At 43.5% G+C, this 16,460-nt stretch overlaps 1 protein-coding gene across 1 annotated transcript; it reads right to left on the bottom strand.

Moving 5' to 3' along the window:
- Window positions 1–1,186: 1,186 nt before the first annotated feature.
- On the bottom strand, window positions 1,187–14,557 carry LOC138891070 (uncharacterized). The gene is made up of 9 exons (XM_070174055.1): window positions 14,387–14,557; window positions 7,862–8,830; window positions 7,476–7,563; window positions 7,316–7,387; window positions 6,694–6,855; window positions 6,432–6,599; window positions 6,041–6,335; window positions 4,621–4,814; window positions 1,187–1,341 (listed from the first exon to the last, which is right to left on the bottom strand). The coding sequence occupies exons 1-9, from the start codon at window positions 14,555–14,557 to the stop codon at window positions 1,187–1,189; spliced, it is 2,274 nt and encodes a 757-aa protein (XP_070030156.1).
- Between the last annotated feature and the right edge of the window lie 1,903 nt (window positions 14,558–16,460).

The raw sequence follows: 16,460 nt of genomic DNA, 5'->3' as shown, positions 1-16,460 counted from the left end.
CCCTTTAGTCCCTATCTCCAACACCGAGGAGTTTTTATGAGTGTGGAGAGTTTGGACATATGAGGAGGCAGTGTCCTCGTCTTCATGATGGTCGGTCTCAGCAGAGGGGTTAGCCCTCGACTTTTGCTCCAGTTATTTCACCACCTGCCTAGCCAGCTAGGGGTGGAGGTCAAGCAGCTAGGGGTCACTCTAGAGGGGGACGTCGATCAGGTGGTGGTCATGCTCACCCTGGACTGATGGAGCATGGGACGAACTCTGAGCTGGAAGGTCACTATGGGATGAGTGGCCCTGATGAGAACTGTGAAAGTCATGACCCGATGCTGCTCCATGGTAACCTAGGCGAGCTGAATGAGCCTGCCTGAAAGGACATCCTCTGCCCTACTGGAGCTGACCCCTTGAAGGAGCACTGCTAATGCTACCAGATCCCTGAGGCCTCTTAGCCTTCCTCTCCTCTCGCTCCAGATGGAGAACCGACTCAATCTCACGGGCGATATCAACAACCTCCTCGAAGGTAGCACCTGTCACCCTCTCCCTAGTCATGAGAATTCGAAGCTGGTATGTGAGGCCATCAACAAACCTCCTGATCCTCTCTCTATCTGTGGTAACCAACCAAGCTGTATGTCGGGATAACTCGAAGGACCACATCTCATACTGGGTCATAGTCATCTCCCCTTGACGCAACTGCTCAAACTGCCTACGCAGTTGTTCTCAGCGTGACTGTGGCACATACTTTTCTAGGAAGAGAACCGAGAACTGCTGCCAAGTAAGGGGCGTTGCACCAACAGGCCTATGCCTCTCATATGCCTTCCACCAAGTGAAGGTAGCCCCAGAAAACTGAAAGGTGGTAAATGCCACACCATTGGTCTCTAGAATCCCTACTGTATGAAGCATCATTTGGCACTTATCCAAGAAACTCTGGGCATCCTCACCCTCTGCACCGCTGAATGTCGGAGGCTGGAGTCTACCAAACTCCTCAAGTCGATGCTGCTTGTCGTCCGGCATAGCTGGTACAACAAACTCCTGAGCTGGTGCAACCGGCTGGGCTGGAGGTGCCCCCGGTGTCTGGAGTCCCTACACAAACTGCTCAGGTGTGCGAGCAACGGGAGTCTGGGTGACTCCCCCGGCCTAGGAAGTAGCTACGGCCATAGTAACTTAGACCGCCTAAGCCAAACCGGTACACTAAGATCTAAGCTAAAGCCACCTGAAGGCCTGGAATTACAATAGGCATAACTGGTGCCTGAGCTGGTGCCATTGTAGCATCCACAGCTTGTACCTGATCCGGAACTAGGGAAGCTAGTGTATCTGCCAATGTTGCTCTAGCTGCTCTGCCCCTGCCACAGCCTTGACCATGACCTCAGCCTCTAATGTCCCCAGCTAGTGATACTAGCAGTCATTCATCATGCCCGGTAGCGCGTGTCCTCACCATCTGTGAGAGAATGGAATAACAGAGGTTTAGTACTCGTATCAAAAGATTCGCACGACAAGAATTTCAAGAATATAAAGTTTTTCCTAAAGGTTCTGCAGCCTCTCGAGGATAAATACAGACGTCTCCATACCGATCCGCGAGACACTACTAAACCGGCTCATGACTCACGAGACTTATGTAACCTAGGCTCTGATACTAACTTGTCACGACCCTAAATACCGGTCGTGATGGCGCTCACATTACTAGGCAAGCCAACCAATCAATTAACCACAACCCGTTTCCCTTTAATAGTAAGCCATTTTCTAACACAGGTTTTTAAATTCCAATTTCATTATAAGCGTTTTAAGCAACAAAAGATATGCAGAAGTCAAAATAACAGGAAACTACACAGCCCATAAATCTGGTGTCACGAGTCTAGAGCCTCTAATACAAGTCTGAATACCTACTACATCAATAGTCTAGAAAGTGCAGAAAAGATAACAAGAAAGGTGGGAGAAAACATGGCTACGGACGCCATGCAGCTACATCCAAATCTCCGGCAAATGCTGAATCAGCTGAAGACCCTCACTCGGCCACTCGGGCATCTGGAACTGCACATAAGGTGCAGGGAGTAACGTGAGTATGCCAACTCAGTAAGTAACTAAAGTAAATAAGGACTGAAAGTAGTGACGAGCAGTTCAAAAGCATATAACTGAATAATCGACAGAATAACGGATCAACTTTACAATTAAAAATCCGTTTCGTCATAAAATCAACACTTCCAGTTTAAAACATTTTAAATCAGATACTTAGAAATATATCCAACAGAGGCTTTTTAAAAAGAAGAGTGAAATTTGTGAAAATATCATAACAGGGACCATCGGGCAAGGAATCACTCAGAGTGTGGCCCCTCGGATAGCCTCTCAGTCACTCGTGACTCAACTCTCGTCATTCAGTACTTACTCTCTGCACTCAGCTCATTAATATCTCATAATATTAGAAATTATAGTAACAGCTACGGCATGTAGCCTGATCCATAATTTATAGTCGACTACGCTCACTGGGGGTGTGCAGACTCCGGAGGGGCCCCTACATCCCAAGCGTCATATTACTACGGCGTGCAGCCCGATCCAATATATATATATATATATATATATATATATATCACTGCGGCGTGCAGCCCGATCCATATAAGTATCGATGCGGCGTGCAGCCCAATCTATATCTCACATATATATAAATATCCTCACAATTTGGTTCTCAACCTCTCCCAGTCCTTAACCTCACAGCCTCTCGGGCACAATAATAGAAATTAAGGAACTCAGCCCAAACAGCCCTCACAATTAGGAGTAGAGTAATAAAACCAGTTTTAAACATTTGAACTGGTAAAGCATGACTGAAGATATGCCTCTAGCAAGTAAAGTGAGGAAAATAGTCAGAATTCTCTTAAGGGTTTTCTACAGGTCAGCACAAGCCCCCAAACATGGTATACAGCCCATAATACAGTATAAATATCTAAAATACGGAATAATATAGTATTTCCAAACCAAATACGCGGCTTAATAGTCGCTACGGGATGGACCAAGTCACAATCCCTACCGGCACATGCCCACAGGCTCGTCACCTATCATTTGCGTCACCACGTTTATCAAAACAAGTCAAATACCGAGGTTTTGTACCCTCAATTCCAAATTTACAATGGTTACTTACCTCAAACCGGTGAAAATACTACTCCGCAACGCCTTTAACCCTCGAATCGGATCCAAAATCAGAATCACAGCATCAAATACGCCAAGGGAACGAAGCCCAAGCGAAAATAAACAATAAATGGCACAAATCTCGAAATTACCAAAACCTGACCCCCGAGCCCACATTTCGGAATCTAATAAATTTTACATCAATGGAATCCTTATCCACCCACGAGTCTACACATATCAAGAACACTAAAATCGAAGTCCAAATGACCCCTCAAATCCCCATTTAAAGGCCTCTTAAACTCAAGCCCTAATACCCAATTTTTCTTCCTTAATCTCCACTAAAACCATGATCAAACAATGGAAAAATGATCTTAAACCCAAATAAATAAGCTTAGGGAACTTACCCAACCGATATCCTTTGATTCCCCTTGAAACCCTATGCCTTAGCCTCTTTCTCGTCTTCAAAAATGATGAACTTAGCCAAATTTCACGTAGAAGACAATATATACCCTCTGGTCCAGGAATTTTCGCATCTGCGACCATTCTACCGCTTCAGCGGTACTGCATTTGCTGTCATCTAGCTAGTTCTGCGGCTTTTCATTAACTTAGCCCCAAACCGCATATGCGATGCCTCAGCTGCACCTGCGCCATCGCAGGTGCAGTCCATTAACCGCTTCTGTGGTTTCCTAACTCTCCAACTCAAATCTGTTTCTGCAGTTTTCCTTCACCGCATCTACGAGACCGCACCTGCGAACCCCAATCCGCAAGTGCAGAAATACCAGAAGCAGAAGATTTCTGCAGCTTCAACAACATCTCAACTCCCCGTCAACCTCCCAAAATCACCCCGAGGCCCCCGGGACCTCAACCAAAAGCACCAACATAACCCAAAACCTTATTCAAACTTGTTCCAATCATCAAAACACCTTAAACAACATCAAACCATCCAAAACACATTGGATTCACGCCAAACTTTCTAAAATCTTCCGAATTTCGCTTTGGATCAAAAACCCATCCAAACCACGTCCGAATGACCAGAAAGTTTTCACACACATCACAAAAACACAACGGAACTACTTCATTTCTCGGAATTCCATTCTGACCCATATATCAAAATCTCGCCTATCTACCGGAAATCGCCAAAATATCAACTTCGCCAATTCAAGCCTAAATCTACTCCGAACATCCAAAACTCATTCCGATAAAGCTCCTAAGTTCCAAATCACCTCCCGAAGCTAACTAAACCATCTGAACTCACATCCGAGCCCTCTAACACATAAGTTAACATCCGGTTGACTTTTCCAACTCAACCTTCTTTAAAAGAGACTAAGTGTCTCAAACCTTACCAAATCCTTTCCGAACCCTAACCAATCAACCCAATCACATATAGAACTATTATACAAAGCAATTAGAAATAGAAATGGGGGAAATGGAGCGATAACTCATAAGACGGCTGGCTAGGTCGTCACATCCTCCTTAACTTAAACAAACGTTTGTCCTCAAACGAGTCAAGAAACATACCTGAAGCCTCAAATAGGTGAGGATATCTGCTCCGCATCTCCCGCTCGGTCTCCCAGGTAGCCTCCTCCATGGGCCGATCTCTCCACTTCACTTTCACTGAAGCTATATGCTTTGACCTCAACTTCCGAACCTGGTGACCCAAAATAGCTACTAGCTCCACATTGTAGGTCAAATCATCATCCAACTGAACCGTGCTGAAATCCCGAAAATGAGACAGATAGCCAATATACTTCCGAAGCATAGATACATAAAATACCGGATGCACACACGACAAGCTGGGTGGCAAAGAAAGCTCATAAGCCACCTCCCCAATCCTCCGAAGCGCCTCAAAAAGCCCAATGAACCGAGGACTCAATTTTCCTTTCTTCCCAAATCTCATAACACCCTTCATGGGTGAAACCTTCAACAGAACCTTCTCGCCAACCATGTAGGATACATCCCGAACCTTCCTATTAGCATAACTCTTCTGCCTCGACTGCATTGTATGAAGCCTCTCCTGAATCACCTTCACTTTTTCTAAAGCATCCTGCACCAAGTCTGTCCCCAATAGCCTAGCCTCACCGGGCTCGAACCAACCAACTGGAGATCCACACTGCCTCCCATACAAAGCCTCATATGGAGCCATCTGAATACTCGGCCGGTAGCTATTGTTATAAGCAAACTCTGCAAGCGGTAGGAACTGATCCCATGACCCTTCGAAATCAATGACACAAGCATGCAACATGTCCTCCAATATATGAATAGTGCGCTCAGATTGCCCATCCGTCTGAGGGTGAAAAATTGTGCTCAACTCAACCTGAGTACCCAACTCTCGCTACACAGACCTCCAAAACTGCGAAGTAAATTGAGTGCCCCTATATGAAATGATGGAAACTGGGACACCATGCAAACGAACAATCTCCCAGATATAGATCTCTGCCAACCGCTCTGAAGAATAGGTAGTGCACACAAGAACGAAGTGCGCGAACTTGGTCAGCCGATCCACAACCACCCATATAGCATCCAACTTTCTCAAAGTCCGTGGAAGTCCAACAACAAAGTCTATAGTGATCCTCTCCCACTTCCACTCGGGGATATCCATCTGCTGAAGCAAGCCACCCGGTCTCTGATGCTCGTATTTCACCTGCTGACAATTGAAACACCGAGCTTCGTGGCACCCGGATGAATGGAATACTGCAAGCTATGGGCCTCCTCTAGAATCAACTCCCAAAGCCCATCTATATTAGGCACGCAAATCCGGCCCTACATCCTCAACACTCCATCATCACCAATGGTCACATCTCTGGCATTATCATGCTTAATTCTGTCCTTAAGGATAAGCAAATGCCGATCGTCATACTGACGCTCTCTGATACGATCATATAAAGAAGACCGAGAAACCATGCAAGCCAATACCCGAATGGGCTCGGAAACATCTAACCTCACGAACCGATTGGCCAAGGCCTGAACATCAACTACAAGAGGTCTCTCTCCAACTTGAATATATGTCAAACTCCCCATACTCACTGTCTTTCGATTCAAAGAATCGGCCACGACATTGGCCTTTCCTGGATGGTACAATATAGTGATATCATAATCCTTAAGCAGCTCTAACCATCTCCGCTGCCTCAAATTAAGATCTTTTTGCTTGAATAAGTGCTGCAGACTGCGATGATCAGTGAAAACCTCACAAGTCATGCCATACAAGTAATGCCTCCATATCTTCAATGCGTGAACTATGACATCCAACTCCAAATCATGAATGAGTTAGTTCTTCTCATGGGCACATCCAATCCTAACTCTCAAAGCATCACAATACACGGTAACTGAACCTGAAGTTGATGGCAAAACCAACACTGGAGTTGTGGTCAAAACTGGCTTGAACTTCTGAAAGCTCTCCTCACACTCGTCTGACCATACAAATGAAACGCCCTTTTGAATCAACTTGGTCAAGGGTGATGCGATAGATGAGAATCCCTGAACAAACCGATGATAATAGCCTACCAGGCCAAGAAAACTTCGAGTCTATATGTTTGAGGATGGTCTAGGCCAACTCTGAACCGCCTCTATCTTCTTCGGGTCAACCTAAATAACCTTGTTGGACACCACGTGCCCCAAGAAAGCCACTAAGCCAAAACTCACACTTGGAGAATTTTGCATAAAGCTTCTCATCCCTCAATCTCTGCAACATAACTGTCAAATACTCCACCTGCTCCTCCTGACTACGTGAATACACCAGAATATCATCAATGAAGACTATGATAAACGAGTTGAGATAAGCCCGGAACACATTATTCATCAAATGCATGAACGTTGTTGGGGCATTGGTCAGCCCAAAAACATCACCAAGAACTCATAATGACTATATCGGGTCCTGAAAGCCGTCTTAAGAATTTCTGAGTCCCTGATCTTCAACTGGTGATAACCCGAACGGAGCTCAATCTTGGAGAACACTCTCGCTCCCTGAAGCTGGTCAAACAAATCATCAATGCAAGGAAGGGGATACTTGTTCTTAATTGTTACTTTGTTTAATTGCCTATAGTTAATGCACATCCTCATAGTGCCATTCTTCTTCTTCACAAGTAGAACCTGCGCACCCCAAGGTGACACACTAGGCTGAATGAAACCCTTATCAACGTGTTCCTGAAGCTGCTCCTTTAGCTCCTTCAACTCCGTTGGTGCATATGATACAGAGAGATATAAATGGGGTGAGTACCTGGCACCAGATCAATACCAAAATTAATATCCATATCCGGTGGCATGCCTGGCAGGTCTACAGGAAACACATCTGGATAATCTCTCACAACTAGGACAGAATCAATACTGGGAGCCTCAACTCCAACATCCCTCACAAAGGCTAGGTACAAAAGACATACCTTCCCAACCATACACTGGGTCTTCAAGAATGAGATCACTCTGCTGGGAACATAATCGTGAAACCTTGCCACTCAATCCGTGGCACACCTGGTATAGACAAGGTAACTATCTTAGCATGACAGTCCAGAATAGCACGACATAGAGATAGCCAATCCATGCCCAAAATGATATCGAAATCCATCATACACAATAGCAAGAGATCCACTCGGGTCTCCAAACCCCCAATAATCACCACACATAACTGGTACACATGGTCTACAACAACAGTATCACCCACTAGAGTAGATATATGAACAAGTGAAATAAGAGACTCACAGGGCATATCCAGATAACGAGCAAAGTATGATGACATATAAGAAAAGGTGGAACCGGGATCAAATAATACGGATGCATCTCTGTGGCAGACGGAAACAATACCTAAAATCGCGGCATCTAAAGCAGCATCATCTGGTCTACCTGGGAGGGCATAGAAATAATCTTGACCACCATCTAATCGACCTTCCCCTCTAGGGAGACCCCTAGCTGCTTGACCTCTACCCCTAGCTAGCTGGGCGGGTGGTGAAGTAACTGGAGTAGAGGTCGAGGGATGACCCCTCTGCTGAGACTGACCATCATGAAGACGAGGACACTGCCTCCTCATATGTCCAAACTCTCTACACTCATAACAACTCCCCTGTGGCGGAGATGGGGACGAAAGGGAACCCCTAGCACTGGAATGACCAGTAGAAGGACTTGACATGGAAGAACCCTGGACTGATGGAGCACGGGATGAAGTCTGAGCTAGAAGGGCAATAAGGGATGCGTGGCCCTGATGAGAACTGTGAAAGCCATGACCCGATGATGCTCCACGGTAACCTGGGCAAGCTGAATGAGCCTGCCTGAAAGGAAGACCTCTGCCCTGCTGGAACTGACCCCTCAAAGGAGCACTGCTAAAGTTACCAGATCCCCGAGGCCTCTTGGCCTCCCTCTCCTCTCGCTCCTGACGTCGAACCAACTCAATCTCACGGGCGATATCAACAACCTCCTCAAAGGTAGCACCTGTCACCCTCTCCCTAGTCATGAGAATCTGAAGCTGGTATGTGAGGCCATCAACAAACCTCTTGATCCTCTCTCGATCTATGGGAACCAACCAAAGCGCATGTTGGGCTAACTCGGAGAACCGCATCTCATACTGGGTCACAGTCATCTCCCCCTGATGTAACTGCTCAAACTGCCTGCGCAGCTCTTCTCGATGCGACTGTGGCACATACTTCTCCAAAAAGAGAACCAAGAACTGCTGCCAAGTAAGGGCCGCTACACCAACAGGCCTACGCCTCTCGTACACCTCCCACCAAGTGAAGGCAGCCTTAGAAAACTAATAGGTGGTAAATACCACACCACTAGTCTCTAGAATCCCTGTTGTATGAAGCATCCTCTGGCACTTATCCAAGAAACCCTAGGTATCCTCACCCTCTGCACCGCTAAATGTCGGAGGCTAGAGTCTACCAAACCCCTCAAGTTGATGTTGCTCATTGTGCGGCATAACTGGTACCACAAACTCCTGAGCTGGTGCACCGGCTGGGTTGGAGGTGCCCTCGGCTTTGTGAGTCCCTGCACAACCTACTCAGGTATGCGAGAAACGGGAGTCTAGGTGCTTCCCCAGCCTGGAAAGTAGCTGCGGTCGTAGTAACTAAGACCGCTTGAGCCAAACCTGTACACACTAATAAGATCCGAGCTAAAGCCTCCTGAAGGCCTGGAATCACAATAGGCATAGCTGGTGTCGTTGTAGCATCCACTACCCAGACCTGATCCGGAACTGGGCAACTGGTGGATCTGTCGGTGCTGCTCTAGCTGCTCTACCCCTGCCACGACCTCGATTGCAACCTCAGCCTCTGGTGGCCCCAGTTGGTGGTACTGGCGGGCGTCCGTCTTGCCTGGTAGCACGTGTCCTCACCATCTGTGAGAGAATGAAATAACAGAGGTTTAGTACTTGTATCAGCAGATTTGCATGACAAGAATTTCAAGAATATGAAGTTTTTCCTCAAGGTTATGCAGCTTCTCGAGGATAAATACAGACGTCTCCGTACCGATCCGCGAGACTCCATTAAACCGGCTCATGACTTGTGAGACCTATGTAACCTAGGCTCTTATACCAACTTGTCACGACCCCAAATACCGGTCGTGATGGCGCTTATCACATTACTAGGCAAGCCAACCAATGAATTAATCACAACTCGTTTCCCTTTAACAGTAAGCCATTTTCTAACACTGGTTTTTAAATACCAATTTCATTATAAGAATTTTAAACAACAAAAGATATGTGGAAGTCAAAATAATAGGAAACTACACAACCTATAAATCTGGTGTCATGAGTCTAGAGCCTCTAATACAAGTCTGAATACCTACTACATCAATAGTCTAGACATTGTGGAAAAGATAACAAGATAGGGGGAGAAAACAGGGCTGCAGACGCCATGCAGCTACCTCGAAATCTCTGGCAAATGCTTAATCAGCTGAAAACCCTCACTCGGCTGTTTGGGCACCTGGATCTGCACATAAGGTGTAGGTAGTAACGTGAGTACGCCAGCTCAGTAAGTAACTAAAGTAAATAAGGACTAAAAGTAGTGACGAGCAGTTAAAAAGCATATAACTGAATAATCAATAGAATAACGGATCAACTTTATAGTTAAAAATTAGTTTCATCATAAAATCAACACTTCCAGTTTAAAACATTTGAAATTAGATACTTAGCAATATATCCAACAGAGACTTATTTAAAAGAAGAGTGAAATCGGTGAAAACATCATAACAGGGCCCCTCGGGCAAGGAATCACTCAGAGTATGGCCCCTCGGGCAGCCTCTCAGACACTCGTGACTCAACTCTCGTCACTCAGTACTCACTCTCTGCACTCGGCTCATTAATATCTCATAATAATAGAAATCATAGTAACCGCTGTGGCATGCAGCCCGATCCATAATTTATAGTCGACTACGCTCACTGGGGGCGTGCAGACTCCGGAAGGGCTATTACAGCCCGATCCAATATATATATATATATATATATATATATCACTGCGGCGTGCAGGCCGATCCAATATATATATCACTGTGGCATACAACCCAATCCATATAAGCATCACTGCGGTGTGCAGCCCGATCCATAGCTCACATATATATTTAAATATCCTCACAATTTGGTTCTCAACCTCTCTTAGTCCTTAACCCACAGCCTCTCGGGCACAACAATAGAAATTAGGGAACTCAGTCCAAACAGCCCTCACAATTAGGAGTAGAGTAATAAAACCATTTTTAAACATTTGAACAGGTAAAACATGAATGAGGATATGCCTCTAGCAAGTAAAGTGAGGAAAACAGTCAAAATGACCCTAAGGGTTTTCTACAGGTCGGCACAAGGCCTCAAACATGGCATACAACCCATAATACAGTATAAATATCTAAAATACAGAATAATATAATATTTCCAAACCAAATACGCGGCTTAATAGTCTCTACGAGATGGACCAAGTCACAATCCCTACCGGCGCACACCCACACGCTCGTCACCTAGCATGTGCATCACCGCATTTATCAAAACAAGTCAAATACCGGGGTTTTGTACCCTCAGTTCCAGATTTACAATGGTTACTTACCTCAAACCGGAGAAAATACTACTCCACAACGCCTTTGCCCCTCGAATCAGCCTCCACTCACGTCGAATCTATCCAAAATCATAATCAGGGTGTCTAATATGCCAAGGGAACGAAGCCCAAGCGAAAATAATCAATAAATGGCACAAATCTCGAAATTACCAAAACCCGACCCCCGGGCCCACGTCTCGGAATTCTATAATTTTCACATCAATGGAATCTTTATCGTCCCATGAGTCTACACATATCAAGAACACTGAAATCGGAGTCCAAATTACCCCTCAAATCCTCATTTAAAGGCCTCTTAAACTCAAGCCCTAATCCCCAATTTTTCTTCCATAATCTCAACTAAAATCATGATCAAACAATGGAAAAATGATCTTAAACCCAAATAAATAATCTTAGGGAACTTACTCAACCGATAACCTTTGATTCCCCTTGAAATCCTATGCCTTAGCCTCCTTCCCGTCTTCAAAAATGATGAACTTAGCCAAATTTTGCGAAGAAGACAATATGTACCCTCTGGTCTAGGGATTTTCGCATCTACGACCATTATACCGCTTTTGTGGTACCACATTTGCGGCCATCTAGCTACTTCTGCGGCTTTTCATTAACTTAGCCCCAAACCGGATCTGCGATGCCCCAGCCGCACCTGCGCCATCGCAAGTGCGATCCATTAACCGCTTTTGCGATTTCCTGACTCTCCAGCTCAACTCCGATTCTGCGGTTTTCCTTTGCCGCATCTGTGAGATCACACCTGCGGACCCCAATCCGCATGTGCGAAAATACCAGAAGTAGAAGATTTTTGCAACTTCAACAACATCTCAACTCCCCGTCAACCTCTCGAAATCATCCCGAGGCCCCCGGGACCTCAACCAAAATCACCAACATAACTCAAAACCTTATTCAAACTTGCTTCCAATCATCAAAACACCATCAAACCACCCAAAACACATCGGATTCAAGCCAAACTTTCTAAAATCTTCCGAATTTCGCTTTGGATCAAAACCACAACCAAACCACGTCCGAATAAGCTGAAAATTTTCACACACATCCCAAATGACACAAAGGAACTACTATAACTCTCGAAATTCCATTCTGACCCCTATATCAAAATCTCGCCTATCAACCGATAATCACCAAAATATCAACTTCGCCAATTCAAGCCTAAATCTACTCTGGACCTTCAAAACTCATTCTGATCACGTTCCTAGGTCCCAAATCACCTCCCAAAGCTAACCAAACCATCGGAACTCACATTCGATCCCTCTAACACATAAGTCAATATCCGGTTGACTTTTCCAACTCAACCTTCCTTAAAAGAGACTAAGTGTCTCAAACCTTACCAAATCCTTTCCGAACCCTAACCAATCAACCTGATCACATATAGAACCATTATACAAAGTAATTAGAAATAGAAATAGGGGAAACAGAGCGGTAACTCGTGAGACGACTGGTCGGGTCGTCACAAAGTCTCTTCCGAATATAATTCTTTCAAATAAATATATTTTTTTGAATAAAAGTTATTTCAAATAATATTTTTCGAATATAAGTCACCCAGTGACATCTCAAAATAGTTAATTGAAACTAAGTACCTTTGAGTATAATCTTTTCAAATAGATAACCTTCGAATATAAGTTACCTTGTGACACCTCATCTCATAATCATACAATAGGGGTCTCAATACTTGAACCCTAGCACTTGGAATCATGTGCCATCATCACACCCTTATGTACTTTCCTTTTGTTTAGACACTTTGTACTCAGAAACATCAATAGGGGATCTCCCAGGATCCCGTACCATAGTCCCAAACGTAAATGCTCGGGGATCTCTCAGTATCCTCAATATATGTGCTGGGGATCTCTTGGTATCCCGAGGATCTCTCAGTATCCTCAATATATGTGTTGGGAATCTCTTGCTATCCTCAATATATGTGCTAGGGATCTCTTGGTATCCCGAGGATCTCTTGGTATCCTCAATATATGTGTTGGGGATCTCTCGGCATATCGATCCGTAGTCCCAAACTAAATATCCAGTACAGGGGAATCTCCCGGGTGCATTCCCATAGTCCCAAATATAAATGTGTAGGGGGATCTCCCGGAATATCAATCCATAGTCCCAAAGTAAATATCCAGTACATGGGAATCTCCCCGGTGCATTCCCGTAGTCCCAAATATAAATATGCAGGGGAATCTCTCGGAATATCGATCTGTAGTCCCAAAGTAAAAACGCAACAATCTCAAGGAAGAATCCAGTACATGGGCGCTACAAGTGTTCAAATATCACAACATTTCACAAGTTACACCTCAAGTACTCAATTATCACATTCTTCGCAAATTATACTACAAGTGTTCAAATATTACAACATATCACAATTTTCACCTCAAGTGTTCAATTATCACATCATTCATAAATTATACTACAAATGTTCAAATATAATAACATATCACGATTTCCACCTCAAGTGCTCAATTATCACATCATTCACAAATTGCACTACAAGTGCTCAAATATCACAACTTCATGAAATAAATATATTTATTCACCTTATTAACATAATTTCCCATTTAAATTATCTATAGATAAAAATCAAGAATGAAAGTATTTTCCATAAGAAAAATGTAAACTAAAACAAAAATATGCATCGCTTGCATTTTTTAGCATTTAATGTCCAATTGTACAATTTTATGCTTAATTATTACTTAATTGTGTGTTAATTATTATTGGGAGTTAATTTGCGCTTTTATAAATTAATTTAGCTCTATATGATAATTTAAGGATTTTTAGAATTTAGTCTTAGAAAAATAAAAGGGGAAAAGAGAGCAAAAATATAAAGAAAATCGGAATTGGGCTTCTTCTTCAAATTCAAACCACAAGCCCAAATAATACCCAACCTTCCCCATGACCCGGTCCATTTCAACATGGGTCGACCCGGTCCGCCCCATAACCCCAAAGACCCAACACCCCCTATCTTACATTTCACAAAAACAAACTAAAAAAACCTAAACCTAAACTAAACCCATCTGCCACCCCCTCTCTTCTTCTCCAAAACCTTCACCCCCAAACCCTAGCCAACCATGGCTGCCTCCCCTTCCACACAAGCAGCCACCATAGCTGTTTCCCCCCTCACCCTCAACAAACACACACACACACATTGTTCTTCATCGCCCTCACGACCCTAGCTCGAACAAACAACCAACACCATCTCCATCGTCGTCCTCAAGCTATGAACGACCAAACGACCACCTTCGAGCTCCATCTCGACATCCATGGCAAATATGAACCAGCTCGGACTGCCCTACATTGTTGCTTCTGCTACACCCAAACAGACCCCGCTGCCACTGCTTCATCTTCTTCGTCAAGCTTGAGCTTGAGCTCGACACCCATGGCTGCTGCTGCATCTTCGTCGTCAACCCGTCGCCATGGCTTCCATGGCTAGCTCCCTGCTGCTCCATCTTCTGCTTCATCCAAGCTCCTACAATGGCAAACCCTTCACCATCTTCTTCGAGCTCGAGTGCGAGCTCTCATGGCCGTTGTTCCTTCTTCGTCATCGACCACTCGCTTCCAGCTCGTTTCTACCACTTCTGCTGCATCTAGCCAAGAAGTCGAGCAGCTGCTCCCAACCAAACCCCATCGCCACTGCTTCGTCTTCGACCACCAACAGCACAAGAACCCCTCGTCTTCATCATTGACTGCTCGTGGAGTGTTCAAAGGAGTTTCCAGTCGTCCAGCATCGCTTCTGCTGTGTTGTTGCTTCGTCAAGCATTTGATTCCAAACAAACCCCATTGTTGTTACCTTAGCCCATCCAGTTGAGCAGTATTTGTTGCCGTTGCTTCGTTCTTTTTCTTGCTGAAACAAACAAACCAGCATCGCCACTGCTGCGTTCCTGCTCGTCAAGTTATTTTCCGGGCAGATTCGAGTTATGTTGGTTTCAAAGTTTCCGGGCAGATTTGTTTTCGTTCAAATTCTTCGTCGTTTCGATCCGGTTAGTGGGTTTGAGTTTCACTTTTGTCCGTATTTTGTTTTGATATTCTCGAATCTAAAATTGGTAAATGTTTGATTCTTGTTTTGTTCGTGTTAATCGTTTTGTTAATTTTTTAGTTTGTTCATGTGAAATTGTTAGTTTAATTTTAATGTTGTTAGATTCAAATTGAAATTTAATTAATGTTGTTAGTTTAATTTTAATGTTGTTTCTTCTTCGGTTTGTTTTTATTTGTTTAAAAGAATTTAGTTGTAATATAGAAATATGTTGGTTTAATCATTTGGATCCGTCATGTTTATTGTTTAATATAGATTTAATTCATGTTCATTCTTTGTTTGAAGTTCGTTTTTAATCCAGTGATTTAATGTGAGTTTATTTTGGTTTTTGATTTGTTGATTTAGTTTGAATCATGTGTCTTTGTTGTTAATATTGTTGTCTCTTTGCTCATTCATTTTTGTCTAAGTTAACCAGGATTGGTTCCCAATAAGGTTAACTTATTCACATTAATTTGATGTTGTTCAATCTGTGTTTATGTGATTTGTTGTTTGAATTTATTTAGAAATTGATCATATTTCCTGTATTTTGGTTGAAATTGATTAGGCGAATTGGTTATAGCTGATGGGGGTAAAATGGTAATTTCAGTAAGGTCGGAGGGGTACTTTTGGAATTGAACATTTGAACAATTATTTAATCTGAATGCTTTGTCCACTAGGCATTAACAATATTAAAATAATACATTGTGGGGGACAAGACATAAATTAGTGGAGAGATGATATAATTGTTTAATATAGTGGGGGACAAGACATAATGTAGTGGGGGGAATAATGTAATTATTTAAGTTAAGCATGGGGGACAAGACATAATGGTTTGGGAATGATTCTTTAGTTTAATATAATGGGGGATAAAACATGTGGGCATGGGGGACAAAGGAATTAAATAAAGAAGACATAGGGTAATGGGGAAAAAAGCATGCAATTAGGGGAATATTTCGGGTTAGTGGTTCAAGAAAAGAGTCTTGTTATAAATAGAGTCATTTGACACATTTTAAAGGACTTGAACTTAAAAGACTTACTTAGGGAGAGAGGAAGACATTCTGAAAATCCTAAGAGAGTGTTGGAGAGTTTAAAAAGAGAAAATAAAAACAAAGTGAGAAAAGTGTTTAGTTTTCAAGTTTAATACACGCGTGAGTTGTTGCCGTTTAGTTTGTTTACAAACTTTTGGGTTTGTTCTATTGAGTTGTTCGGTTTTTCTTCAAAGATTTCTGGGCCTTGAATCTGGTTCGAATTGCTGCTGTTGGGTTGTTGTTGTTGCTGTGTATTTACACTACTGCTGCCTCTACTGATCTTCATCTTCTTTCCTTGTTTTCCAAATACCA

The sequence above is a fragment of the Nicotiana sylvestris genome, chromosome 1 (assembly GCF_000393655.2).
Source record: "Nicotiana sylvestris chromosome 1, ASM39365v2, whole genome shotgun sequence".
NCBI lineage: Eukaryota > Viridiplantae > Streptophyta > Magnoliopsida > Solanales > Solanaceae > Nicotiana > Nicotiana sylvestris.
The sequence above is the reverse complement of the archived record's forward strand: the minus strand, read 5'-3'. Positions and strand labels throughout refer to the sequence as shown.

Bases quoted from the DNA above. Each gene is read 5' to 3' on its own strand.
- LOC138891070 (XM_070174055.1), bottom strand. From the start codon at position 14,557: ATGGAGCAGCAGGGAGCTAGCCATGGAAGCCATGGCGACGGGTTGACG. The intron at 6,600-6,693 runs GTTATTTAGGTT...TTGGCCTGGTAG, and splicing joins GGCACGTGGTGTCCAACAAG to GCTATTATCATCGGTTTGTT. The intron at 4,815-6,040 runs GTTAGATGTTTC...TCGGGATTTCAG, and splicing joins TTGGCCAATCGGTTCGTGAG to CACGGTTCAGTTGGATGATG.